Source organism: Penicillium taxi (assembly GCF_028828555.1).
Source record: "Penicillium taxi strain IBT 34144 chromosome Unknown utg000001l_segment0_segment0, whole genome shotgun sequence".
Classification (NCBI taxonomy): domain Eukaryota; kingdom Fungi; phylum Ascomycota; class Eurotiomycetes; order Eurotiales; family Aspergillaceae; genus Penicillium; species Penicillium taxi.
In genome coordinates, this window is record NW_026643203.1 from 4,216,871 (window position 1) to 4,241,552 (window position 24,682).

Genomic DNA, 24,682 nt, shown 5'->3' on the forward strand with positions numbered 1-24,682 from the left:
AATGAAGCTTTTGAGCAGATGCTGAATCACGATATTCCGAGATTCTCGTGGATTTGGTATTCTCAATAGGCCGTGATTTCTTAATACCCAAGGACTGCCGGCCCAGCCACGAGGTGAATGGGGTCTTATACCCTCTATAAATCCAATATTTGAATTTAATTTAATCAGTATGGATGCTTAGATCAATTTTGTATGAATGGCGATGGCTAGCTGGAAGTGAGTAGGGCTGGTGGTGAAGATTGAGGTTGAAAAGTGGCGGATCCCCCTTGGAAGAACTGGATCCGCACCGGAACAATTCCACCATCATCACACATCTAAGCTACCATTCTACTACAGGATCAAACACGTCTGATTTCTATTCTACACTGTACTGCTTAAGTCTGCCCTGGTTTGAGTCCCTGGTACATCACCATTCAAGACATCATCTCAGAATTCAGTACGCGAGACGCGTCTAGAACTTGATCCACGCGTTTCAACCTATATTGAGATCACTGCTATATCTTACCAATCATGGCACCGTCAGAAGAGTCTATTCTGAGTAACTTTTTGCTATCACCAGCACCACTACCAACAGTTCTACCACTGCAAAAGTTTACAGAGCTTTTCCCTAAAAGGCTGCGAAATCATCCACATATCCGGACATTGTATCGTGAGCTTCAGCAGGTCCGCGAGCAAGACATGGACCGTGTGAGTGAAAATATCCATCTGGAAATCCAAAATGGAGAACGTCAGAAAGCAGAGCTTCGCAAGGCTAGCCTTGCTACGGGTGTCGAAGCAGCCAGTGAAGAGCAGCGTGAAATGGAATTGGATCTCCACTTATTTGATCCAAATCCCACAGAGTCCGATGAATATCACTCAGTTGATAGTCTCTTGGCAGAGATGGAGATGGCTTGTGCCAATATTGAGCGTGATATTGCTGGTGTTGATGAACAGGCTGCAAGTCTTTTAACACAGCTTCACACTACAGTGGGGAATATGAGTGACATTCGCTACGGCAAGATGAAGGGACCTGGTAATATTGCAGAGGAAGCTATTAAGGGCCTACAAAACCTTGAAGATACGTGTTACAAGAAAACCATGGGAGGATGAAGTACCTGGTGATCCTTTAATGTGTCCAAGGTCGGCAACTTCCTTCTCATCCAAAGGATCAAATTAACATTGTCTACGGTCTACGAAGTATGATGTCTATTTTGGAATGAGCAAACATTCTGAATACAAGTTTCAGTCTAAAATCTCGTTTGGAAGAAGGTAGAAACCTCTCGAGGTCCCAAATGGCCCAAAATTATGGGGAGTCTATACTACTTATGCCTAATAATCAGTGTGATATATTCGCCTACCATTTGAGGATATCTAGCTTTCCAATTTTAAATGAGCAACAGTAAACAGCATCCTATCTTGAAAAAAGGAAACAGTTATCATGCAACTCTACTCTGTATTATAACAACCAACGAATTTTTTGAAGTCCACTGATGTGCTATCTACACTCTGGAGTTAGGATTTGCGATTCTTTAATTTTTAAGAAAATATACTTCCTTGTCGGTCTAAATAATCTCATTTTCACTCTCGATCAATCAATCAATCTTAGTTGGGAAGTATTACAAAGTGGGGTCGATCGATTAAAACACAACCCGCGTCACGCGTCAATTCAACCTCGTTTCAACTTAACTTCAACTCGACCCAATCCAGGAATAACGATGCCCACGATCTGTCTCCATCCTCGCCCTGCAGCACCTGTAGCAATAACAGCTACAACTGCCTCACAATCCATCAACAACCCCCTTCCACAACTCCTACAAACCCCATCAGGCCTTGCCATCCTCGAACTTCAAGGCACAATAAACGTGCCCTCACTAGGCAATGGAAACGACTATGAAATAGACTCCTACCCAGGAGAGTCTCAGGGTGCTAATTGCTTTGAAACTCCGATCGGAAAACTCATATTCCCCGACTACTCGCCCCAGAACCCGGATGATACCAAGTGGATGAAACGGGTATATTTTTACATTGGGCGGTACCAACGTATGACTGGTGAAGTAAAGAAACTTCCGCGACCTATTGCTGTTATTCAGAAGCGCCCTTCGACGGAAGTGGAGGAATTGGAGATCGTCGAAATCGTGCGGTATAAGGTGTTTTTCAAGAATCGACCAGAGCCTGTCAACGATGTGTGAACAACCTATGCCCAAACGGATTTCTAAGGTCCCAGCTCAGTGCTACAAATACTCATTCACCGATGGGTCAAATCGGTGGATTTATGGCTGTGTCGTTCTGGACGTGAGGGATAGAAATGAATTGCAGCCCTGGACCATATCTCGAATTTTGGGATTGATGAATGACATCTCAACCCGCCAACGCTCCCAGAGAGTCAATATTGATTGATTATATGTCCTTATGACTTCAAGACTGACTCTTGGGTTTCTATCCAATGATCCGCTATGGTGAATGTCTAAAGTTACACTGGACTACCGCTGGACAGTCGACGGTAACAGAGCAAAATACAGGTGCTGTGATTACTCTGCCATCGTCTATCATATCTGCACATATTATCACAGCCTCGATGTTCCCCTTTGATGAGCGGATCTACATTCTGTAGCATCTTGGACGACGAAACATCCAACAGATGCGACCGAGCTAAACTAACGCTCTCCATCGATGTATTTCTCACATTTACAATAAATATCCAATTGAAGACAGTATTTAGGTACATTTGACCATGAAAAGCACGGGAAAACACAGAAGTAGATCATACGCGGACATAGAGAAACAACAACATCCGACCTCGGCAATGCCCCGCCAACCAAGACACGGAACGGAACTACATGACAAAGATAAAGACTTAGTCAAGTTTACAATCCATGCCCCGCATCCTACGTATTCGCTTCTCAAGCTTCAGCTTCTTGCCCTGTTACCTTACACGCTCTAGGAAAATTTCCACAATGGCTCCCATCGAACGTATCACCCTCTTCAAGATCCCCAATGATGCCGATGCCGACAAGATCCTAGAGCAGTACAAAATACTCGCCAAGACTGCTGTCAAGGTAAGCTACTCACTTCCAAGATTGCTGTGTAGCTGCCTACACATGAATCCATGACAGTCTGGACAATCAACCGTATTTACGTCCGATTCTCTGATCAAAACCCTTGAACTAATTGTTCTGGTAAACGCAGGACGGAAAGCCGTACATTGTCTCTGCGGCCGTTGGCAAGTCATTCCCAGACCCGCGGAACAAGGGCTACAATGTCTCTGTTAAGACTACATTTGCTTCGCTTGATGATATGAAGTACTATGACGCCGATTGTGAGGCACACAAGGCGCTTAAGGCTCTTGCTGCTCCCATTAAGGAAGATGTCCTGAGCACCTATTATGAGAATATTCTGTAGTGGGTGTTTTTGCGAGCTTGCAGAAATATGATCGCATGGCAATGGATATCACCGATCTGTCTCGTGAATTCATATAGAGAAAAAAACAACTTAATAAGAGAGTTTGAGATACAAAAGTAGGGAAATGGATTCATGATTCGATCATGTAGTTTCATTATAGATGTACACCTGCATACATCTATGACCCGCTCTCCATTCAACAGTTGTCGGTTTTGACATCCAGAAGTAGAACCATCGGGAAAGGATTGTCAAGACAGAAGTTTAAAGAGTATGATGTTAAAAGAAGGAATGGGGCAAAATAGATAGAATAGAAATAGAAAAGGGATAACGAGTCTAAAAGTGGTATGGCAGTAAGGTAGGTTGGTCACAGGAATCATGGCGCGAGCCCTCCAGGAGATACACGCAAAATGCACCCAGCCCATAGAGATGGGAGACACCTGAACGCCTACGGTGATCACAGATCAGCTGGGTATCAGAATGATCGACGGAAATTTACAGAGTCGGTAGTAAGGAATTTGGACGGAGAAGCATGTCTGCTTAGTCCATGGCCCGGCGAAGATCGATCCATTTCTGTTTGAGATTGTCGTGGTCCTCGGACATCTATCCAGCGAATACGTTAGCTTGTTCTTCACGGGGTAAGGGATATGAACAATATTACCTCAGCCCATTTCATCTTCGTTGCAACTAACTCCTTCTCCATATCGGCCATAGAATCCTCCATCGCGCGATTCTCGTTCTGTACTTCGAGATTTCGCTGCATGATGCGTTCCATCTCCATCCGGAGCTTCTCTTCTACTTCGGCAGGCTGTTTGTCAACCACGATCTTGAGCTCGCTGACCTGGAGCTTGAGGGCGTCGTTCTCGTCGCGGAGCTCCTCGTTCTCTACCTTGGAGTGAATTAATTCAGATGCCAGCTGCACATGCTCTTTGTCGGATGCTTCCGAGCGCTCTTCTAACAGTCGCAATCGCGCAGCTTGCGTAGTGGCAGTGTGCCGCAAATGTTCCAATTCAGCCTCTCGCTCCTTCTCTGTCCGTGTCTTCTCTGTCCATTCGGCGGTGTATGTGACAATCATTTCCTTTGTCAGGGGTATATCGCAGGCATCCTGGACCAAGAGGTCGGCGCGGTAGATCTCTTTATCAGCAGCTCCAGAGCTACCAAAGAACCCAGATTCCAAGATTGATGATGCCGAAGGCTGCTTGTCGATGTATGCATCGAACAAGCGCTCCTTCAGGAAATTGGTGAGGGCACTCATGTCCTTCATTTCCAAGAGGGCGGAAACATTCCGTCTCATGAGTGCCATGGCAAATTTGAGAATTGTGCTCTCCAAGCCCTCCTCAAAAATCAGGTCGTAGATGCGCAGGACAAGCTGCAACGGGAAACGGTAGGCGAACAGAGTCAGGAACCACTGAGTGGCGTACAGTTGAGGAGGAACTCCACGACGCTTAAGATGGCAATATAGAGCAGGCTCCAAGTCCTCGAGAAGTCGCTCGAATTGATAGAGACTGCGGTGAAGTCCGGGCATATCTGCGATAAACATCTCCCGTAGTCCGTACTTGTTCATCAACTTCACCAGAAGCTCAAAAGCGTCGACCTCTTCCGTGTTGAAAAGCAAAGGCATGACAATGAAATTCATGCCTTGAGCATATCCCACAGCGTCGTCGTACAAGGCATATGCCTTGCACAGTCCAAACAAGCTCTCCTGGCTCCCTTGAGAGATGAAGTATTTCGAGTAACTAGTGCGCGCACCCAGATCCCGGCGGATCACCTTATCTAGCTTCTGTAAAGCAGCGGCTTCGTCCTTAGCCTTCTTCAAGCGAGTACTTTCACTGGCAGCCTGCTCTTTGGATAGCTTCTCTGGATCCGCGTCATGCGGAGGGCTTGGCGCTGTACTTGTAGCCTGCGTTACCCCCGAGTGGTCAGATCGAATGGACGAGCGTGATGACACAGTTGACTCCTTCTCCGCTATTCCATGGATTTGACCATTTGATGGCCTGCGATCTTTGTCTGTGCCACGACCGACTAATTCCCGGTAGATCTCCTCCATTTCACCAGCTTGGCAATCTGTCAAAATCTGCCAGATAACGCCGCGAATAGTCTGTGGAATTCCTCTTTTAATGGCAGCATTCAGCTCTTCCGAGTTTGCTAATGCCTGGGAGCCATTGTTGACAAGCTGCTGCCAGAGATCCCAGTCCACAGGAGCAGATGCATCAGTTGCCGACCTGGAGAAGCCAGACACAGTACCTGGAGCGAGTGTGGAGTTGATTGTTGATACACTAGCCCCAGGAGATGTTGGTCCTGAAACAGGTTGTATAGGTGCGGAAATATTCCCATCCTCGCCCTCTTCTACAATAATTGGAGGACTAGCTGGACCGTGACCAAAACTGGTCATGCCAGATTGTACACTCTTGGAATCATGTTCAGCCCCTGTAGCCTCCTCTCGCATCCGCAGCATCTTAAACTGATCCTTCAAGCTGTTGCGTCTGGGTTTCTTGGAAAAATTGTCTCCATCTTCAGATCGAGCGACTAAATCGGCGTTGCTGGCAACTGTCGACACTGAGTTGGATGTATTTCGGCGGGTGGATGCTGCTTGAGGCGGAGACTTGAGGTCTTTGAGTCCTGTTGAGCTTCGAGAGAACCAAGAGAAGGGACCACTTGGCTTGCGGGTCGGTGGCAGGGGCGCCTGTGGAGGCGAGGTTTTATTGACTGGAGGGGGCGCCCACTGGGCGGATGGCAAATTTCCAGACAGCCCGATCATGCCAGGACTGCCCGGGGAGCCAATGTCATCCTTGGGTGGCACTGGAGGCGATACATCGCTCTTAGCTTCTGAGGTTATATCAACGAACTCGTCCTCTTTTCCTAGAACCACCTCGTCTAAAGATGAGGCATTTGACAAACGACGGGAGGTGAGTGGGGGTGACTTCTGCGAAACGTGTTTACCAGGGGTTTCATTTCCATCATCTTCCTCTCCATCTGTCTCTATCTCTGCGTCTCCAGGCTCCCCTAATTCCCCAGGCTCGTCGTCAGATTCAAGCTTCACCTCATCGCCGGCTTGCTCGTTGCCTTCAACCTCCTGCATCGCGAACTCCTTTTTGGCATTCTTCTTGTTTTTCTTCTTGTCGTCTGTTTTCCCCTGCTGTCCGCTACTTTCGTTTTCTTTGTCCATCTGCTCGGCCTGCGATTCAGAAGGAAGAGAAGGGTGAGCCGTGTCTGGGGAGGTAATTGTTCCAACGGGAGGACTATCGGTTAATGACCGTGTCGACGAGGATTTAGGAATTGTGACGTTAAGCTTCTCAACAGATTCGGCGGCATCATCAAAAGAATCCTGGAGATGGTAATGAGCATCGTTATCGTTGATGAAACCCGAGGGGCGACATACCCCTTCATAATCACGGCTACTACGAGTCGATGTCATGTCGTCACAAGAGTATCAACGAGAAAGGAAAAAACAATCATAGAACCCAAGAAGCTCTAGCTTCAAAGCCTCATATGAGAGAAATAAGTAAACGAATGTGAACAAGACAGCGTGGAAACAGGCGTGGAAGGAGTTCGGGGGAAGATAAGTTTAGTGATCGAATCGAGGGTCAGGTACACTAACCGCTGATTAGCTGGGAGTCCCTGTACGGGACCCACCTGTCGATCGTAAATATTGGGAAATCGACAGTGTAAACATCCAGAATGCACAATTCTTGACTAAAGAAGATCGTTTTATGATCAATCTAGTCCTTATGTAATAAAACAATGTCGGACAACTCAAGTCCGTGCAACAATACAGAAGTACTTTTCTTGTAATATCACTATATGAGCCCATCTTTCAAGGTTTGTAAATTTACATCTAAGGGGTGGAAATTGCCAGCCTTGCAGTGAAGTTTCGAAACAAGACTAAGTCAGTGATGGCCTCATGATAAAGCTGATGCTTAGAAGGACAGCTCGACATGACGGATCTTGGTATGTGCAGGTATACCCAACTGTGGAACTCGGGCCCGATATCAATATCTCAATTTAGATCTCCCCTTGAGAATCATTCCTTCGTGAGGATTAAGGTACAATGACTAATTTCCACCTACATTCAAGAGTATGGTCATAGGTTCTGTTCAAAATCCAGCCACCGTTGTTGCCGTAGTGGGTCGAGCTTCTTCAGCACTGAGAGCCAGCTCAAAATTCGAGACCGATTCTTGTGTGACAAGCTATCCACCAACTTGGAAACAAGTAGAGTGCATTCAATTAGGGACTGGTAGATATACTTGCAGTCCTCAGACCCATCCAGCATGTCTTCGATAGCTTCAATCTCTGTGTGGATGTATTGAAGTCGGTCTGACGTAGTCAAATTTGGAGCCATGGTCCTATCCGCTACCGATGGATCGAACACGCACAACAGATTCTGGTGATAGAACCATAGAGATTGATCATAAGGGTCAATAAATGCTTGATGAATAAGAGCCAGCTCTGTTAAAAGCAGATGTTAACAGCAGTGTTGAGAAAGGCACAGTAATCCAATACTAACCGTCGTCCAACATTTTTCTTCGTTCGTCATCACTCGCAGACTGTTCTTCAAGTATTCGCAAGATGAGCTTGGTCCGGTAATGCCATGCGGAGAAGTTCGAGAGGTTGGCACTAATCATCTTCTTTGCATAGTCAAATTCCTTCTGGGTCATGCCCATGACCTCGGCCGGGGTGCCTAGTTGCTTCAGTGCATCCACGACTAAGCGGCGGTAACCCCAGCCATGAAAATTGCGACTGTCAAGCGTCAACATTTTCCCTACGAGGACAAGTTCTTCTTGCCAAATTTTATGAGCGTCAGATTGTGGGAGAAGTCGGCGAGCTTCATCAAGCAGCCATAGCCGATAATTCCAGATCCAATAGCATTTAGGAAAACTTCGCAGAAGCGGCATCAGAAACATTAAGTCACTTTTGATCAACGATATAACAGATCTGGCTGCATTTTCTTCGCTTGAATTCCCAGCCTCAAAAAATTGATGTCTTAAGGCCTGTCGTCGGTAGTTCCAGACAGTGTAGTATTCTGGGTTCCGACTGAGTAGCTCGGAGATCTTCTTCAGCGTGTCGGCTGTAAATTCACGCTCAGCCACCTGGATCCAATCAGTTTTATGTAAGTAAATCGAATAAACTTGCCAACCTTTTCCGAAACAAGATGTTCGAGAGATTTGTATTCATCTATCTTGCGTAACTCCTGCTGCCGTTCCTCCGGGGTCTTCTCCACCGGTTTGAATCGCCGGACGCCATGCTGCAAATTTCATCAGCCTCTTTAACTTTTAAACGCAACTTTCAACGGGCCATTAGACTCACGCTTGCCATCTTGACTGGATGGGTAATCTAGATTCCAGAATGACTAAACAGGGAGCAAGCCTCAAGGCTGCTTATCCAGCTGCTTATCTAAATATCACGTGATATCCAAGTATAGCAACCGCGATCAGTCTAGAGACTTTGGCTTCAACAACCACGTAAACGACAACACGAGATGATGCCCATGCTGCTTTAGCCTTTGACATTCAACAATCACCTGTACGGTTTTCACTCATTAATTCTGTTTTGCAGTGTCTTCTACACTCCTCCGCAGCTCATCCGTGCTTGTTTCAACTTCTCAGCAATAATGCCAATGATAGATTTACAATATCACTCCTTCGAAGATGCCTTCAAAACCGGCAATTTTCGTGTCTCTTTAGCCTCAGGTCGCTCTCATGAGTCTGATCCTACTGGACTAAGCAGTCTGCCCGGAATAAATCAATTTTCAATTATCAACTTACCGCGTTTAAAATCACCCATCAGTCCCCTGGTGTCATTTTCACTCAAAACTAAACCCACATTCATTCTCACCCCGCCTTTCGAGAAAAAGAAAGGGCCCGAGAGACGGTCTCCCATTCGAGGCCGTAGTAGAGTCAGAAGCCCTTTGAATGATGATGCTGCAAGAAAAGCCTTTCAAAGCCCAATCTCACCTGACAGGTTCATTCCAAAGAGGAAATTTGAAGACTTTCCATCCACTCATTTCCGCCTCAACAAGGACCCATCTCAATTGTCTCCTCGAGAAAAAATTCTGCGACAGCGTCCGCCCGAAGATGATCCGTTTATGCCAGTTCCAGGTCGGTTTATTGGATTTCCTGGGAAGAACCCATCACGGACCTGGCTTTACCTGCGACCACAGCAGCCTCATCTTATCAATGACCTTTGTGCTGTAGAATCTAATCGTGCAAGTGACTTCTTGAGGCAGATCAGTGCCGGTTCTATTTGGGGCGTGGGTGGAACCTCAGCCATGCCGGGTGACTCTTTGGCGACGCTCACAGTTCCTCAGAGTTTGTCGGTCAGAAGATCAATTGCGCCCGCCTATGTTGCGAGATTCCTGCCCAAGTGCACATTGAAAGATGAACAAAATAAACATGAATCAAGAATTGCGCTTGCATTGGACATTGACCCTACAACTAGGCTTTTCGGCACTTGTTCGCCATGTATCGATGTGCCTCTCAGTCCAATACATGTGGACTATGAGCGACTCTCGCCATTTATATGGAGGGATGGGACCTGGAGGAAGGCTGAAAAGGAGCATTGTAAGTTCTGCTGTGATTTTGCTGCTAGAGAGCCGTTTTTTGATATTTAATCTTACTCCACTGTCACTGGACCTAACTCAAGTTACTTGAAATTACCGCAATGACTGAATAGGACGTGACGATAGATGGCATTTGCTGTAGGGGTTGCTCTGCGCCGTCAACTGACCGCGTTCTGTAGGCCCCAAGACTGTTTCCACACCAGAAGTCGTTCCTTCCAAGCCTTTTCGCATTTTAGATGCACCACATTTGCGGGACGACTTTTACTGCTCAATATTAGCATACTCAATTTCGGCTGGTATCCTCGCTGTTGGCCTCGCACAATCCGTTTACCTTTGGTCAGAGGGCTTCATTTTGGACCGCACGCCCTTTAGAGATGTCCATCCAGCGAACTACGTGACCTCACTTTCGTTCTCATCAGACCATTGTGGGCGAAGTATTCTGGCCGTTGCTCGCCATTCTGGACAGCTGACCCTATGGAGCATTCTCGAAAAGAAACCCCGATTTGATATAAGCCACCCCAACAGTCTTTCATGTGTAGTCTTCAAGCCAACGTCTTCTCGAAGGCCTTCAGAGGGATTCTTCAATACTACGGTTGATGCAGAGGATCTCGTTGCTGGCGACGAAATCGGCAATATTTGGTACTACTCTATCGAATGGCCCAAAGTACATAATAAATATAGTTGGACTGGCTCTATAACTCTTTTGGCAAAAATTTCTGCGCATACTCAACAAATCTGTGGCCTGGCCTGGTCTCCTGACGATAAATTTCTCGCCACGGGTGGTAACGACAACACATGCATGCTTTTTGAACTAAGCGAGATTCTTCCATCGCCACCACCGGATGAGCCTTCATTCTTATCTGCTTACTCGTCGAGGGCCTCTTCTGGGAACTTGAGCCTTTCTGCATTTCCATGTCTTATTCCAAGCCCTAACCCAAGTCGACTTATTGGTGGGCCACAACTCATCAATCGTCTACTTCCGTCATGGATCCCATTTCCTCCTGCCAGTAGCTTAAACCCAATTCCGCTTCTGAGCAACATAGGGTGTCTCATTGCGGGTCAAGGCAGGACTGCTATAATTCCTAGGAATCACCAGAAGTACCGTCTGATGCATGGAGCAGCAGTCAAAGCAATCGCATTTGCACCATGGCAGCCATCGCTGTTGGCAACAGGAGGAGGCTCCAATGATCGATCAATCCACTTTTTCCAAGCCCGTACTGGAGTCAGCCTTGCTACTATTACCGTATTTGCGCAAGTGACAAGTTTGATTTGGAGCCAAACCCGGCATGAGGTTGCCGCAACTTTTGGATATGCCCAGCCGGAGCACCCATTTCGGATTGCTGTATTTGCTTGGCCTAGCTGCGCGCAAGTCGCTGTCATTCCTTGGGGTCTTCACGGCAGTAGCTGGGACGGGCATATTCCACCCAATTATGATTGTGGCCGAGCACTGTGGGCTGTGAGCTATCCAGGGAGACCCCCTAACTGCCATTTGAATGTTAGAGGTCAAGACCCAGGTTTCGCTCGTCTACCTCACGCATCCTCCGAGTCCCCAGGCTTAAGTAATTCTCGTCATGCATACGAGGAACGCGGGCGTGAACGTGAAAGACGAGAGAGGAGACAGCCGATCATTCGGCCCAAGGAGAAAGAAGGGGGAATGTGGTGTCCAGGAACAATGGAAGAAGGATGTATCATCGTTGCCTCAAGCGACCAAACAATCAAATTCCATGAAGTTTGGTCTGGAAAACATAAATCTATCGGGTCTGCTGGACTTTTCGGCGGAAGTGATATCCTTCAGGGTATTGAGGGTATTGAGAGGTCAGGGCACGAAGTCATTCGCTAGTTTTCGTTCTCTCTTTTTCGATCGCTTGTATTCTTACATCATTCCTTGGTGACTTGTTCTTGTGATGTTCCTATTATTACTGCACAAAATACAGCTTTTGTTTTCCTTGACCTGCCGCTTATTGCGCAATATAGATAATGCCGATCCCTTCTCAAGATGAATTGGAGAATGCCGATCTCTTCCAAGGTTTGCTTTTGATATGCTTTTCCAGTTGCTTCCCTTATCGATTCCCTTGACTTCATCTATTCTGCCTTCATACATACTCCATGCTCCCAACCATGCGTCCCTCTACTATTCTCATCCTTGCGGCCACTGCTGTCACTGCTACTGTTCAGGCCATTGTTCAAACATCTACATACACCACTAACACACTCAACGTCACAGTCCTAACTGCACACAACAACATATCAACCCTAGAATGCTGGGCTCTCAAGTCAGGCTTCAAAACATCCACCGAAGCCGGCACAATCGGCTCCAAATCCCTTAATCTGGGTATCCTAGATGGTACCAATGGAGGAAACTCCACCTACACAGTGCTGCCAGCCAACTATAGTGGCGGACGACACAATGCGCCTACTAAACAGTCCGTTGACCATATTATCTACCAGTCTCGAATCGAATTCTCTACTAACATGAAATAGATGGGTCATCTTCCTATCTGGCTTGGCACATATCACTCTCCCTAACTCTACCACTGAGGCATGGGTTTCTGGTGGTAGGAACGGTGCTATTCTCGCTCTGGATACGGCTGATACAAGTTACTTGGGCCATATTTCGGACTATCCGTCGCAGGAGGAGACGGTCTCGTTGGAAATTCCATTGGGTGAGGAGGGTGTCCCTCCTCACCGGGTGTTGAATCAGGGTGCTTGCCAGGGAGACCAGTTGTCTTGAAGATTATTGTCATTGATGACTAGGTATATTGAGAAGAAATGATCATTTCAAAGTTAATTGCAGAAGTAAACTGTAATATATTGCATCATGATCAAGGGCTATGGACACAGAAGGGGATCCATACACATCAAAGAAACATATGAGTTTATCACAGAGAAAATGCAGACGTAGATGCATCCCGAGTTTAATTTTAAAAAGCCTGAAACAGAAAAGAAAGAGAATCAAAAGCAATATCTATCGCAAGAGTCGTACAGAACCCCATCGCTCAATTTTTTTGGTTACACTTACAAGGCTCTCTTGCTAGCCCTGGGCTTTCTGATGAGCTTGTTCTTTTTCGCCTTGGCCTGGGCCTGAGTATCGGAGTCCTCGTCCTCCGTGTCGGCAATGAAGTCAACCAAGGAGCCATCGCTGTCCTCTTCGTCTTCGTCATCCTCGTTCTCCTCCAGTGATTCGTCGGCATCGGAAGAGCCGGCTGATTCCTCGGCCTCGATGTCCATGATAGCTTCTACGTCTTCATCTTCCTCGTCGCTGCCGGTATCGTCTTCGTCAGAATCTTCCACAACGCCATTCATCATTGACTCGTCTTCGTCGAATGCCTGATCACGGATCGACTTGCGCGGGGTCTTTGTTTCCACCTCACTGTCTGAGTCTTCTTGGCCCTCGACGTATATCACATTGTCTTCTTCCTCACTGTCCATCCCCTCGTCACCGCGGCTAATGGCGTTTCGTAGGCCCAATTGAGCCTCGAGCATGTCAAGTTTGCCCTTCAAAATCAACAATGAGGGCAGGCTTGATGACCGCTGATCCATGACCTTGTGCAGATTTGCCATGCGCTTAAGGAGTTCAGGGTGACCGGCCAGTGCACCACCGTGGGCGACGCAGGTCCATTGTACCCAGACAAGGAGGTGGCCGTAGCGACCAGGACGGGAGGAAAGGCGCTCAGCAAGCTTCTGGAGCAGAGTAGCGGCGAGTGAAGATTCGAGGCGCTGAATGGTGGAACGGATGATATTGGTATCGGAGGTGTGGAAGCAGGACTCGAGCATGCCGCTGTCGTTTGTCTTGAGGGACTGTGTGAGAACTGTGGCTAGTGACACGCCGGTGGGGATCTGTTGCACTGCTGCCACGGGCTTGCCGGGCACCAAAGCACCCATATTAACATCCTCCTCGAGCTCAGCCTCCACGTCAACTTCGTGGCCGCTGGCGCGCAGAAGTTCGCCGAAGGATGGCTCCATACCATCCTCCTCCTCCTCCTCTTCCTCGTCATCTGACTCGGCATTTTTCATCTCAACATCATCATCTTGTGCGACGTGCTTGGCCTTGACTTTCTTCTCTGTAGGTGTGGGCTTAACATCGTCGTCGTTGTCGGAGTCCTCACTACCGGATACGGAGGCGGCATCGTTGTCATCTTCCATCTCAATATCGTCATCAATAGTGTTTCCAGACTCTACAACCGTGAATGTCTCGTTCACGCGGCTTTCACTGACGTCCTTGGCGCCATTAGTTGTCACTGATGCAACAGCAGAGCTTGACTTGCTCTTAACTACCGCCTTGATTCCAGTGAAGGCAAGCTCCTCGGTACTCTCATCAAGGAACTTGACGCGCTCAAAGACGGGAATTACACCACCTTCAGCATAAGCAACTACGATTTCGTGACCCTGGAACGAACTTGATACAACAGGAACGCAGGCATTTGAGGACTCGGAGCGGACAATCTTGAGCGAGGCATCTGCCTTTTGAGTCATTTGTTTCCGGTTCGCCTTGGCGCTAGAGGATTGGGCAGTCTGCGGTTGGACAAATGGTTTTGTGAAGAACTCAATGGTGCCATCTTCGGTAATGGCGGCAAGGACTTGCTTCTCGGGTGAAGTGTTGGCAGCTGTGTAGAGCGAGACGGATGACACATTCTCATCGGCCACTAGGTTGCGCACGAGCTTTTGGCTTGCAGCATCGAAGACGTTGATGAAACGGTCGCCGTCGGATGCAAGGAACGCGCCGGTGCCGGCGGACTCTAGAGATGAAGAAACAACACTGTGGATCTGATTGCGCATGGCGGGGAACTTGGTGGGCTCATTTTCGGAGTTTTCCGCGTCTATCAAGAATGGAGTCTGGGATGCGCAAATGACGGGCAAGTTCGAGGGGACAGGGCGTGAGAGAGCACTGAAAACAGACGATCCTGTCAAGTGAATTGTCCTAAATAAACAAGGTTAGAATGGATTTTACAAATGTTTTATTGGATTCCCTCGTACTTCAGGCTCTTTCCGGTGATCAAATCCCACTGGACAAGTTTGTTGTCACCGCCGATACTCCACGCCTCTTGCGCGGGCCGTCCAGCAGTGAACTTGAAGTCCTTGATTCCTTTATCATGCAAACCGTTGAGATTACCAACCACCTTGTTCTCCGATGGTGAAAACATGCGAATGTCGGAAGTGTTGGTGCCGAACGCGACGACGACATCTCCTTGGTCCAGACCATCGTTCACATTAGATCCGCGCTTGCGCTTCTTCTTCGACGGGTCGCGGGGCTTTCCCTGGATGTTGTAGTATCCCCAGTCCAGTGAAGTCACAATTTCTTTTGGTCCCAACGCATGCTCACACTGTAGTCGGCCTGTATTGGTATCGTGAATGCGGAGATGTTGGCCATCGAGGCCCTGGATGACGGAGGCGAATAAGGCCAATTGATACTCTGATGGAGAGAAAGCAGACCGTAGGATAGAAGACTTGCTACCAGACTGTGACAGGCCCGAAGCTGGTGATGCAGCCGTTCCAACCTTGGTGGGTGGGCGAGATGTCTTCTTACCCATTTTGTAAGCTTTTTTTTCAGATATCTTTCCTCTCTTTGCAGTGAAAATTGCTGTATGATCTGCAGGTATATAATCAGAAGGAACACAAGTATCGACCTCGTATAACTTTTCGCAGGCCTCCAGGAAAAGCGAGGTTGGTTATGGGACTTTGGATGGTCTTGCAGTTGCCGAAGGAAAAAAAATGTTCTGTAGAACTCACGGGCCAGGTGCTAGTCCCAAACTGGTTTAGTGTGTGTTGCGGGCCTTATCTAATCAGACTACAGGTGTTGCCATGATAACTACTTCATCTCCATCATTGTCAATTCTCGACCAGAGATATTACTAAGTCCTTCTAAGGTTCTGAAATTTATTATGTCGAGGCTGATATTTCTCCTAAGGATTTCAATATTCATTGAAGCTTCCAGTGTCTCGAACCAGTACCAAAATTTCGCATGCATCTAAATATACCCACCGGGAACGCCGTAAGTATATTTTGAACCTACATCAATGTGGATAAATTTCAGCCTTCAAAGATTACTCTACCTACCAGAATCACTAAAATCATAAACCGAGGGACTTTTCCAAGTTCCAAGGTTTCAACCTCCAGGCCCAACATTTGAATGTCTGCACTTAACACAAGGGACTTCTAACTTCTAAGGTTATTTATTGGACATCTTGATGCCCAGGTGTTGCCTCTGTGCTTACCGGGCCTTGGAATAATGCTACACAGTCGAAGAGGTATCTATACCATTCTAAGTCCACTTTAAGCCCTTCAAAATATCCCAACATCACCAGCACTTAAGATGAATATCAAGACACCTGGGCAGCCGTCCACAGACCCATCCATGTCCACCTAGACAGGCGCTTTTAAGACACTTCAGTGATCATTTCTCCCAAACATGACGCTCAACTTTGAATACCACCAATCACTAGGGTTTTAACCCTCACCTCCAAACTCTAGAACCATACAACCTTCAGAACAATTCATATGCACATCTATCAACTGCGTGCATCCATGCAGATAGCCTTCTGGAGATACAAGTATTGGTATATCCAGATCAATTGATCCATGCAGTACTACCATTGGGCCCAACTGCTCTACTTCAACTCATCAGAGTAAGAAAATTATCTCAAAGCCTCGGACAACGTTGGAAGAGCTCAATTCAGTTACAGGTACCTAGGTAGTACCTTGGTATGTTGACAATGTATGCCTAGGATGAAGATGTATATCTGGCCATTTCAGTCCAGACTATACTGACATACCTGCTTCACCTGCAAGGGCCCATCTGCATGCTATCACTTGAGTATTACAATATTACAATAGAAACGAATAGAAACAGTATCTGAGTATATTTATCTAGATATGGAAGAGTATATAGACTCACCAGAAATCCGTCGGAATTGGAAATAGGGGTCACGTGGCGTGACGTCGAACTCGACTCGTCATCACACTAATCCGCATTCAGTAGTAAACCCTAGGGCTTTGACGCAGGGTACACAGGCTGAAACCTTCTCACTTTTGAAGGAGTTGAGATAGTAGGATAAGATAACCTCTAGATTAACAAAAGATAAACCGAAACCAAAATACTTATCTATGAAGAATAGGCAGAATTTCAGGAAATTTAATAATAACAAGCAATGGAATCAAAAAGATTTCCATCATTTTCCATATTGCAACAATACGGTACCATACAGACAGGGACCAATCATCAATCAAAAAGAGAGAGAAATGTGGGACTATGACCAATGATTGAATAGTGGAGATAGCAGGACAGGAGAGGAAGACGGACTGTAAGTTACTTAAGAATTCTGGCTCCCCCTCGACAATCTTTTCTCGACCTTTCTAAAAGTCCTGACCGCCCTTTACCTAAACAATACGCGTCGCGTTTAATCCCTTTGACGCGTTGGTATTTCTTTTTAACTGGGTCCATTTGAATTATTTCATAATTCTTGATCTTTCTTATTTTCTTCCCCAACCTCAGGCAACACTTACCCTTCCAAGCTCCCCACTTCACAAGTGCAATTTACACATCTGTCTTTCCTCATCACCCTGATCACGTGTCTACCCAATACACACCGCCTTTCTCTTGGCAGTATAAATTCCACCTTCATCGCATACTCCACTTCCCTTTTGGATTCCATCTTCACGCGCCAACTCTATCTCCTCCACAACTTCTTCCTTCCCCCACCACCCTCAACCTTCGGCGCATCAGTTAACATTGTCATTTGACCACCTCGATCCTTTCTTTTTTCACATCATCTGTGACTCATTGAGAGCCACTCCAGTGCCCGGAAATCTCAATGGCGACTCCGCCTCCCGATCGGGAGGGCGTTCCTTTCAAGGAGGAGAAGCCTCAATTGCCTCCCTCCCCCGTTGCTTTCTCTGCGACCGGTGGAAAGGCTTTGAGGTAAGCGAGTTCTGATCATACGCGTAAAGCGGTCGCATTCACTGACATTTCCAGCGCTCAAAGTGAAACCAACGTGGACAACCTCACTACCACTGAAAGTAACGGTGGAACCGGTGAAATTAACGCCGCCGTGAAAGTTAATGGAGAAAGCAATGGCGCCACCAATGGCGACATGAATGGTCACACTATACCTCCACCTCCGATTACCAACGACTCTCATCCTTCTCCTACTACCATGCGACCTATTTCACCGACCGATGTCAACAAATCAACTGAGCCCATTCAGGAAGATACATCACTAAATTTTGACGTACAGATCCAGGCCAATGGAGCGCAAGTTGTAGGAGACGATAAAAAAGAAAAGATTGAGGGGAAGACTACAACCCCTAGTCAGCAACCCATTGAGAAGTCAGTTGAAAGAAATGAATCAACCGAGCCCGCAAAAGATGTGCTGCCTGCTTCCTTGGCTGATTCAATTGATGATCCAATGTCCTTGGATAGTCCCCAGGACGCTCCTCAGGACTCACTCAAGCTTGCGCGCGAGCCAATTGAACCCATTGACCGGTCAACCCCCACCCTCTTACTTCGTCCCGCACACCCTCTGACAGACGAGGTGATGGATGATGTCCCTGACGTACCCATGTCTCCCACAAAGGTCTCCCGAGAGCGAGAGTCTGACCCTGAAGAGGAGTCGTCATCTAAGCGCTTGAAGATTGATGGATCAAAAGGCGGGTCAGCTGAAGTTACTCGGGTCTCTTCCGACCCACTTCTTGAGCCTATCAGCAAAATGCAGCACAAACATCTCACCAAGTTACTTCACAACATAAAGCGCAAGAATGATGCCCGCTTCTACCGTGAGCCCGTGGATCCGGTCAAACTTGCAATTCCGCATTATTTCAACATCATTACGCAACCTATGGATCTCGGCACCATGGAAAAGAAGCTCAAAGGCGAGCAATATTCATCTTCCCAAGCATTGATTGATGACTTCAATGTGATGGTTCAAAACTCAATGACTTTCAACGGACCAACTCACGTTGTCGCTCTGGAAGGGGGGAGACTGAGAAGCGACTTCCTTAGACAGATGAAGACCCTCCCGGGACCACATGAGGTTGAGGCGCAAAAGGCGAAGAAGGTTAAAGAAAAGGCCCAGGCTCCTCGCCGCGAGCCCCGGACTTCCACTGGTGGTCAAACTGCCAAGGCTGCTTCACCGCAGAACACCACGTTTGCTTTGGGCCCGGAAGGCTTGCCTGTGATCCGTCGTGACTCTTCAAACCCAGATGGACGTCCGAAACGCTCAATCCACCCTCCAAAGAGAGACCTCCCCTACTCTACCAAGCCCAAGAAGAAGAAGTTCTTCTGGGAACTCGAGTTTTGTTCAGAAGTCATCGCGGAATTGAAAAAGCCCAAGAACTCCTACATTGCCAGTCCTTTCTACTTCCCTGTGGACCCCGTCGCGCTCAACATACCGACCTATCACTCCGTGATCAAGAAGCCCATGGATATTCAGACTATCGAAAGTAAACACAAGACTGGCCAGTACGAAAATGCCAAAGAATTTGAGTCGGATGTGCGCCTCATGTTCAAGAATTGCTACCGGTTCAACATTCCTGGTGACCCGACGTATGCCGCTGGTCAGAGTCTGGAAGGTCTGTTTGACATGAAATGGAAGCAAAAGGAGGATTACCTGCTCAAACATCAGCCACGCCCTGACCTGCACAGCGATTCATCTGATGAGGAAAGTGATGAAGATGGTGAGGAGAGCAATGAGGATGACGAGCAGCTTACCATGCTGCAGAAGCAGATTGCCGAGATGTCTCGCCAAATGGAATTGATTAGCCAAAAGAAGAAAAAGACCCCACCCACCAAGAAGACCAGCAAGTCTAAGACTGGTAAAAAAGAACACAAGAAGAGCACCGGCAAGAAGGACAAGAAGAGTGGCAAGGGCGAAAAGCATCGTTACATCACCTACCATGAAAAGCAGGTCATCTCCAATGGCATTAGTAGCCTTCCCGACAAGAAGATGCAGGAGGCACTTCAGATCATCGAGCAAAATGTTCCTTCTATCAAGGTAAATACCTATTTTTAGATTTTTCAACAACTCAATCCTAACTGATTTTAGGCGGGCACTCAAGAGGCTGAGATCGAATTGGATATTGACGAACTGCCCGATAATGTGCTTGCGTTGCTGCTCGCTTTCGTGAAGAAGCACGGCCCGGCCACGGAGCCAGAGGAATACAAACACTCTTCCACCATGCCCACCTCCAAGACCAAGAAGAACAAGCCTATGAGCAAGTTCGAGCAGGAGGCACAGATCAACATGCTGGAGAGCAACCTTTCCCGCTTCCAGGGCGGTGGACATTCCCCCGACCCTGTCCCCTCGGTTGAAGCCAATGAATCCAGTGATGATGATTCAGATGACGATTCCGAGGAAAGTGAGGAAGAGTAAGGCTTGGTCGCTGCTAGTTCTTTTCTAAGATATGGCATGCATCTTGACTTTTCTTTGCGTTCTGAGCGTCATGTTTACCTCTTAATTTGCCCTGCATTCATGAATATCTCTTTTTTTTACCGGCCTTTATGCGCATGGGCATACATGGAGCTTGAATTTTGTGGCGTTTTCAGCTCCAACTGCCTGACAATTTCAGACCAACGGCCATTCCCCTTGCACATACGCTTTTGATTTTTATTTACCATTTTTGAAAGTCCTGCCCGACCCTGCGATACTGACAGATGGACTTGCCCTTTGAGATTCCGTTACCCTTGTTGATGGGTTTTTTTTCCACCTGGACGTTCCCACCTGGGCACACCACGATCCTGATGGATGGACTTGGAATTAGAGATTCCTTCGCGTTGATTTTATGGGATTAGCTTGCTAAGGCTTTATTTTTTTTTCCCCCGTCGGCTTCACCTCAGTTTACCCAAATTATGCCTTTTCCGTGGAATAAAATTGGGTTTTCTACGTGAATTGCAAACGGATCTTAAGCTTGAAGCGAGTAAGTTGCTTCACTTGTACGATTACGACAGAAACGCGGAAATGTCCCAAATGTACGTTGTAATATTGTATCACGTTCTTTGCATGCATAGTAATGTATTCGCTGGTTATCGGACTAGAGAGTCGGAGTAGATTGTCTCGGTCTTGTTGGCGGTGAACACTTTCTCTCTCACTCCACCATGATCCCCCCATGCGACCCGTCTATTTTAGAGAAGAACCCTTTGTTCAAACGCCTGTACGATAATCTCACGACGAGTCTTTTAAATCCAGATGGCTCTACACATGCCTATGATGCAGACCCGGCCCGGACAGCTGCGGTAGAGGTAAGACTACGACGTGCCAGTCGCGTAGTAAGGAGCCCATCAAACAGATACTTACCAAGCCGTTTTGAAGGAAACGAAGCAATGTCAAATCCAAACTGCAACGAAGAAGATCAAGGAAAGCACACTCCGACAGCTAGCCTTTGCGCCTGAAAGCGAACTTTCTGATGAGGTAGGCGTGTCCAAAGATACAGCAACCACGTCACAGGAGCTTGTTTCCCTCTTGCCTAACTTCTCATGTATTGACTTTCTTCAGTATCACGATAACATAGCCATCATATCCCTATATCTAGAGACACCGCGCGCCGCAATTGACCCTGAAGGTCCAGCGCAAGACGGACAAGCACCGAGGCGAGACGATGCCCTCTCATTGCTAGCCCCCGAGGTCGAAACATTCTACTCAAATATCCCAGCTTTAATACTGCGATTCTCGAACATCCTGTCCTCGGCAATTGAAGAGCTTCGAACAATAGCGATAACCGACTCGGACACACATACACAGGCAGTGTCTAGCAAGCAGTCAGCCTTGTCACGGAGTATCTCAGCTCCATCTCGTCCAGTTTCTAACCATAATGCCCGGGCTCGGGCCCGAGACCGCCAAGTCAGAACCTCAATGGCTCCTGTCCCACCTCTATCGTCACAGCTTCGGGACCGAGTTCGCGCTCTCCGCCACATCCAACTGTTTGAGCTACCAGCCGCAAGACGTAAGATGGCCGCAACGGCAGCGGAAGTACTAGCAATCAGAACGCTGGTCCTGGAGCGAACGGTTGTCATCCTCGAGCGAGTGAAACATGGCGCATTGGCAAGAGCTACGAAGGCGAAGGTGGAGCATTTGGCTACTGTTGCACAAGGCGCAGAAGGAAAACTAGAGTACGTGTTGCGTAATTCCCTGTCTGCTGTTATCCTCATTTAGTGTTTCAATTTTTTTCTTTTTCGCTTGCCTTCCCGCGCAAGCCTTGCAACTAGCTAACATGCATCCATTAGAGTTACCAAGCTTGAGATTGCGGCTGCACTTTATACGCCTGAGACCCTGGCTGCACTAGGACATTACCGGAGACATCTTCAGGAAGCCAGATATAATCTTGAAGGGCGTCGTGCAATCGCGATAGATGAGCTCAAGAGGTACGGAGACGTTGAGGGCTCAGACGCAGATCGCGGTGGAAACGACCGAGGCCCCTTAGCGGAGATTACTCGCCGTTACGGTTTACTTTTGAAAGAGGTTGAGACCGTGCAGTCAGAAATTGCACGACTGGGCGAATAAGTATATAGAAGATACCTTTTACTTCGTATTATTATGACCACTTTATGACTTTGTTTTGGGCTGTATACTTCGCTATCACATGACTCCCCGCGCCAAAAAAAAAAAAGTTGTCCGCCACCGAGCGACTTTTCTTGGTCTGTAATTTCTCCTCTACATCTTTTCCCAAAGTTATTAGGAAAAAAAAGACATCATTTTCCCATTATGGCCGACGAAGCTCTATCCATCTACGACGAGATCGAAATCGAAGATATGACTTTCGACCCCGCCACGCAACTCTACCACTTCCCCTGCCCGTGCGGCGACCGATTCGAGATTGCCGTCGATGATCTGCGTGACGGCGAAGAGATCGCAGTATGCCCAAGCTGCAGTTTGATGATCCGCGTTATCTTCGACTTGGTAAGTGAAATCCTTGCGGTAGACTGCGAAGATTCTGTGGTTTGTTTCATTTTCGCAAATACTTCGCGCCCTATGCTCGACTTGGCTGTATTGACTCGATGCTGATTTCATTTCGCTTGTAGTCCGATCTACCTAAGGCGGATACTACACAGGCAGGCTCTGTCTCTGTGCAGGCTTGAAGACTGACTGGAAGTGGATAATCATACTCGCATTACTCCTCTAAAACTCTTGTCGCGTGGCCATCGAGTCCTGCCATACTTCGCGAGAGAATATTTGCCCTTCAACTTTTGAGGCGATTAAATGTCGTGACTGTTCAGAGCCTAAACCAGTGCAGCCCCATGGGTTGACAAAGTCTTGACTAAATCTAAATAACCCAGGTGGTCCTGCAGATGACGTACTTTTCCTCAAAAGCCGTTGGATCGACTGTCTGGGATGACTTAGTCGCTACGAAGAAAGATTGGAATGATGGATGAGAAACTCACGTTCCTCGTGAAAAGTCAAGTCCTGCAGGTCAGGTACCATCACTGCGCATCCTCAAGACTAGTCAAAACCATCATCACGAAGCATTGGAAGAAGAACTATCTCCACCATGCCCATTGAGCTATTCCACTAGGATCAATACGAAAGCCCACAGACGTCAAACTTTCCAGAGAAAAACAAGTGTCGCATACAAATAAAACTACAATGTGTCTCCAGACTGATGATAAGCCCTTAGCAGTTGATGTTTGTAAACTGTAAGATCTAAAATGCATCATCTTCTCCTTATTCCACAACCTCCGAGTAAATATCCCGAGGTAGGTTCAATCCCAACTCACTATTCAACAGATCGGTCAAGTTACTTCCATCACGAAGGTAGATCCACTGGCCATTTGCAAACTCGCGGGTCTCCTGCTTTTCGTGCATGCGGTCTCCCTCGATGATCCAGTCGTAACGCTTCGGGCCGGATATAGGCGAGCTGAGCCAGATCTGTTTGTTGGGGGGTTGTTTGTTTAGAACGTAGGTTCCGATTGCGGGGACTGAGATGTTGAGGACGCCGGCCTGTATCTCGTTAGTTATGATGGTGACTAGAGTTGAGATCTGATCTAGTTTGGATGTGGATAGTGGAGTTATAAAACAGGGTATGGCAGATAAAATGTTGTAGAAACCGTTGGACACTTACGCTATACTCCCCCTCCAAATCAGAGCCCTCCTCTTGAGCGCTCTCCAGTTCTGCAAGGAGAACGTTAAAATAATGCTCTGAGTAGTCAAGATACTCCTGCGCCGTCAAAGGCGACGGCTCATTGACATGCACCGCAGCACCGGCAACAGGTGATTGCGTGTTTGGAGGTTGAGGGTTTTCAGTATCAGGCTGAAGACCTTTTGGCCTGGTGGTGGAAATGGTAAATGACCGGGCCAAGGTAAGATGCGATGGGGAACTACGGCGGAAGAGAACTCTAGTTCCGGATAGCGGGATAGAGGGGGATATTTGAGGTGGGCGAGCTGCAAGGCGCAGAGCTCGGGGTGCTATGCGGGAAAACATTGTGGGTTTGTGTCTTGGGTTTTTTGTTTGTGGAATGAAGCTGCTGTTGAAGCTGTGGAGGGTCGATGGCTACATCATCGTTTTTTAGAGATTTACCGCCTTCCTAGTTGGGCTGATGCGGGCAGTTTCGCTGATTGGTTAATTGAAGTATGTTTCGACGACGTTTTTGATCTGGACGAGGGCCAGAGCCCAAGGTTAGCTATAAATGGATCATTCTCAAATTATTGAAGTTTGTTCTCACTCCAAAATGTAAAACTCGCACCCAAGCTTTAAATGTCATCTTGAATGCTCGCTTCGCTGTCAACATTCATGATTCATCCCGATGTCTACTTTCATACTGAGACCTGG

At 47.4% G+C, this 24,682-nt stretch overlaps 12 protein-coding genes across 12 annotated transcripts; 8 read left to right on the top strand and 4 right to left on the bottom strand.

Annotated features, from left to right (window-relative positions):
• Positions 1 to 510: 510 nt before the first annotated feature.
• N7495_001506 (Cnl2/NKP2 family protein) lies at positions 511 to 1,089 on the top strand (the record flags this gene model as incomplete). Its single annotated transcript, XM_057204176.1, has 1 exon — positions 511 to 1,089. The coding sequence occupies one exon, from the start codon at positions 511 to 513 to the stop codon at positions 1,087 to 1,089; it is 579 nt and encodes a 192-aa protein (XP_057068249.1).
• A 605-nt stretch (positions 1,090 to 1,694) lies between these two features.
• Positions 1,695 to 2,168, top strand: N7495_001507 (Ctf8 family protein; the record flags this gene model as incomplete). Its single annotated transcript, XM_057204177.1, has 1 exon — positions 1,695 to 2,168. One exon carries the CDS (start codon positions 1,695 to 1,697, stop codon positions 2,166 to 2,168), a length of 474 nt encoding a protein of 157 aa, XP_057068250.1.
• Positions 2,169 to 2,921: 753 nt separating this feature from the next.
• On the top strand, positions 2,922 to 3,378 carry N7495_001508 (Dabb family protein; the record flags this gene model as incomplete). The annotated part of the gene is made up of 2 exons (XM_057204178.1): positions 2,922 to 3,035; positions 3,166 to 3,378. Coding segments are annotated over 2 exons (327 nt in total), but the record flags the coding sequence as incomplete, so codon positions are not given.
• A 537-nt stretch (positions 3,379 to 3,915) lies between these two features.
• N7495_001509 (putative GTPase activating protein (Gyp5)) lies at positions 3,916 to 6,790 on the bottom strand (the record flags this gene model as incomplete). Its single annotated transcript, XM_057204179.1, has 3 exons — positions 3,916 to 3,978; positions 4,037 to 6,700; positions 6,755 to 6,790. 3 exons carry the CDS (start codon positions 6,788 to 6,790, stop codon positions 3,916 to 3,918), a joined length of 2,763 nt encoding a protein of 920 aa, XP_057068252.1.
• A 666-nt stretch (positions 6,791 to 7,456) lies between these two features.
• On the bottom strand, positions 7,457 to 8,688 carry N7495_001510 (Rab geranylgeranyltransferase BET4; the record flags this gene model as incomplete). The annotated part of the gene is made up of 4 exons (XM_057204180.1): positions 7,457 to 7,821; positions 7,880 to 8,462; positions 8,510 to 8,617; positions 8,680 to 8,688. The coding sequence occupies 4 exons, from the start codon at positions 8,686 to 8,688 to the stop codon at positions 7,457 to 7,459; spliced, it is 1,065 nt and encodes a 354-aa protein (XP_057068253.1).
• Positions 8,689 to 8,983: 295 nt separating this feature from the next.
• On the top strand, positions 8,984 to 11,771 carry N7495_001511 (WD40 repeat domain-containing protein; the record flags this gene model as incomplete). The annotated part of the gene is made up of 2 exons (XM_057204181.1): positions 8,984 to 9,932; positions 10,111 to 11,771. 2 exons carry the CDS (start codon positions 8,984 to 8,986, stop codon positions 11,769 to 11,771), a joined length of 2,610 nt encoding a protein of 869 aa, XP_057068254.1.
• A 278-nt stretch (positions 11,772 to 12,049) lies between these two features.
• Positions 12,050 to 12,662, top strand: N7495_001512 (uncharacterized protein; the record flags this gene model as incomplete). Its single annotated transcript, XM_057204182.1, has 2 exons — positions 12,050 to 12,354; positions 12,413 to 12,662. 2 exons carry the CDS (start codon positions 12,050 to 12,052, stop codon positions 12,660 to 12,662), a joined length of 555 nt encoding a protein of 184 aa, XP_057068255.1.
• A 290-nt stretch (positions 12,663 to 12,952) lies between these two features.
• Positions 12,953 to 15,459, bottom strand: N7495_001513 (WD40 repeat domain-containing protein; the record flags this gene model as incomplete). Its single annotated transcript, XM_057204183.1, has 2 exons — positions 12,953 to 14,849; positions 14,906 to 15,459. Coding segments are annotated over 2 exons (2,451 nt in total), but the record flags the coding sequence as incomplete, so codon positions are not given.
• Positions 15,460 to 17,739: 2,280 nt separating this feature from the next.
• Positions 17,740 to 20,295, top strand: N7495_001514 (putative transcription regulator BDF1; the record flags this gene model as incomplete). The annotated part of the gene is made up of 3 exons (XM_057204184.1): positions 17,740 to 17,846; positions 17,901 to 19,917; positions 19,969 to 20,295. The coding sequence occupies 3 exons, from the start codon at positions 17,740 to 17,742 to the stop codon at positions 20,293 to 20,295; spliced, it is 2,451 nt and encodes an 816-aa protein (XP_057068257.1).
• Positions 20,296 to 21,017: 722 nt separating this feature from the next.
• On the top strand, positions 21,018 to 22,419 carry N7495_001515 (uncharacterized protein; the record flags this gene model as incomplete). Its single annotated transcript, XM_057204185.1, has 3 exons — positions 21,018 to 21,161; positions 21,232 to 22,028; positions 22,143 to 22,419. The coding sequence occupies 3 exons, from the start codon at positions 21,018 to 21,020 to the stop codon at positions 22,417 to 22,419; spliced, it is 1,218 nt and encodes a 405-aa protein (XP_057068258.1).
• Positions 22,420 to 22,620: 201 nt separating this feature from the next.
• dph3 (CSL family zinc fnger-containing protein) lies at positions 22,621 to 22,994 on the top strand (the record flags this gene model as incomplete). The annotated part of the gene is made up of 2 exons (XM_057204186.1): positions 22,621 to 22,815; positions 22,938 to 22,994. 2 exons carry the CDS (start codon positions 22,621 to 22,623, stop codon positions 22,992 to 22,994), a joined length of 252 nt encoding a protein of 83 aa, XP_057068259.1.
• A 583-nt stretch (positions 22,995 to 23,577) lies between these two features.
• Positions 23,578 to 24,334, bottom strand: N7495_001517 (frataxin family protein; the record flags this gene model as incomplete). The annotated part of the gene is made up of 2 exons (XM_057204187.1): positions 23,578 to 23,853; positions 23,975 to 24,334. The coding sequence occupies 2 exons, from the start codon at positions 24,332 to 24,334 to the stop codon at positions 23,578 to 23,580; spliced, it is 636 nt and encodes a 211-aa protein (XP_057068260.1).
• Positions 24,335 to 24,682: the final 348 nt, after the last annotated feature.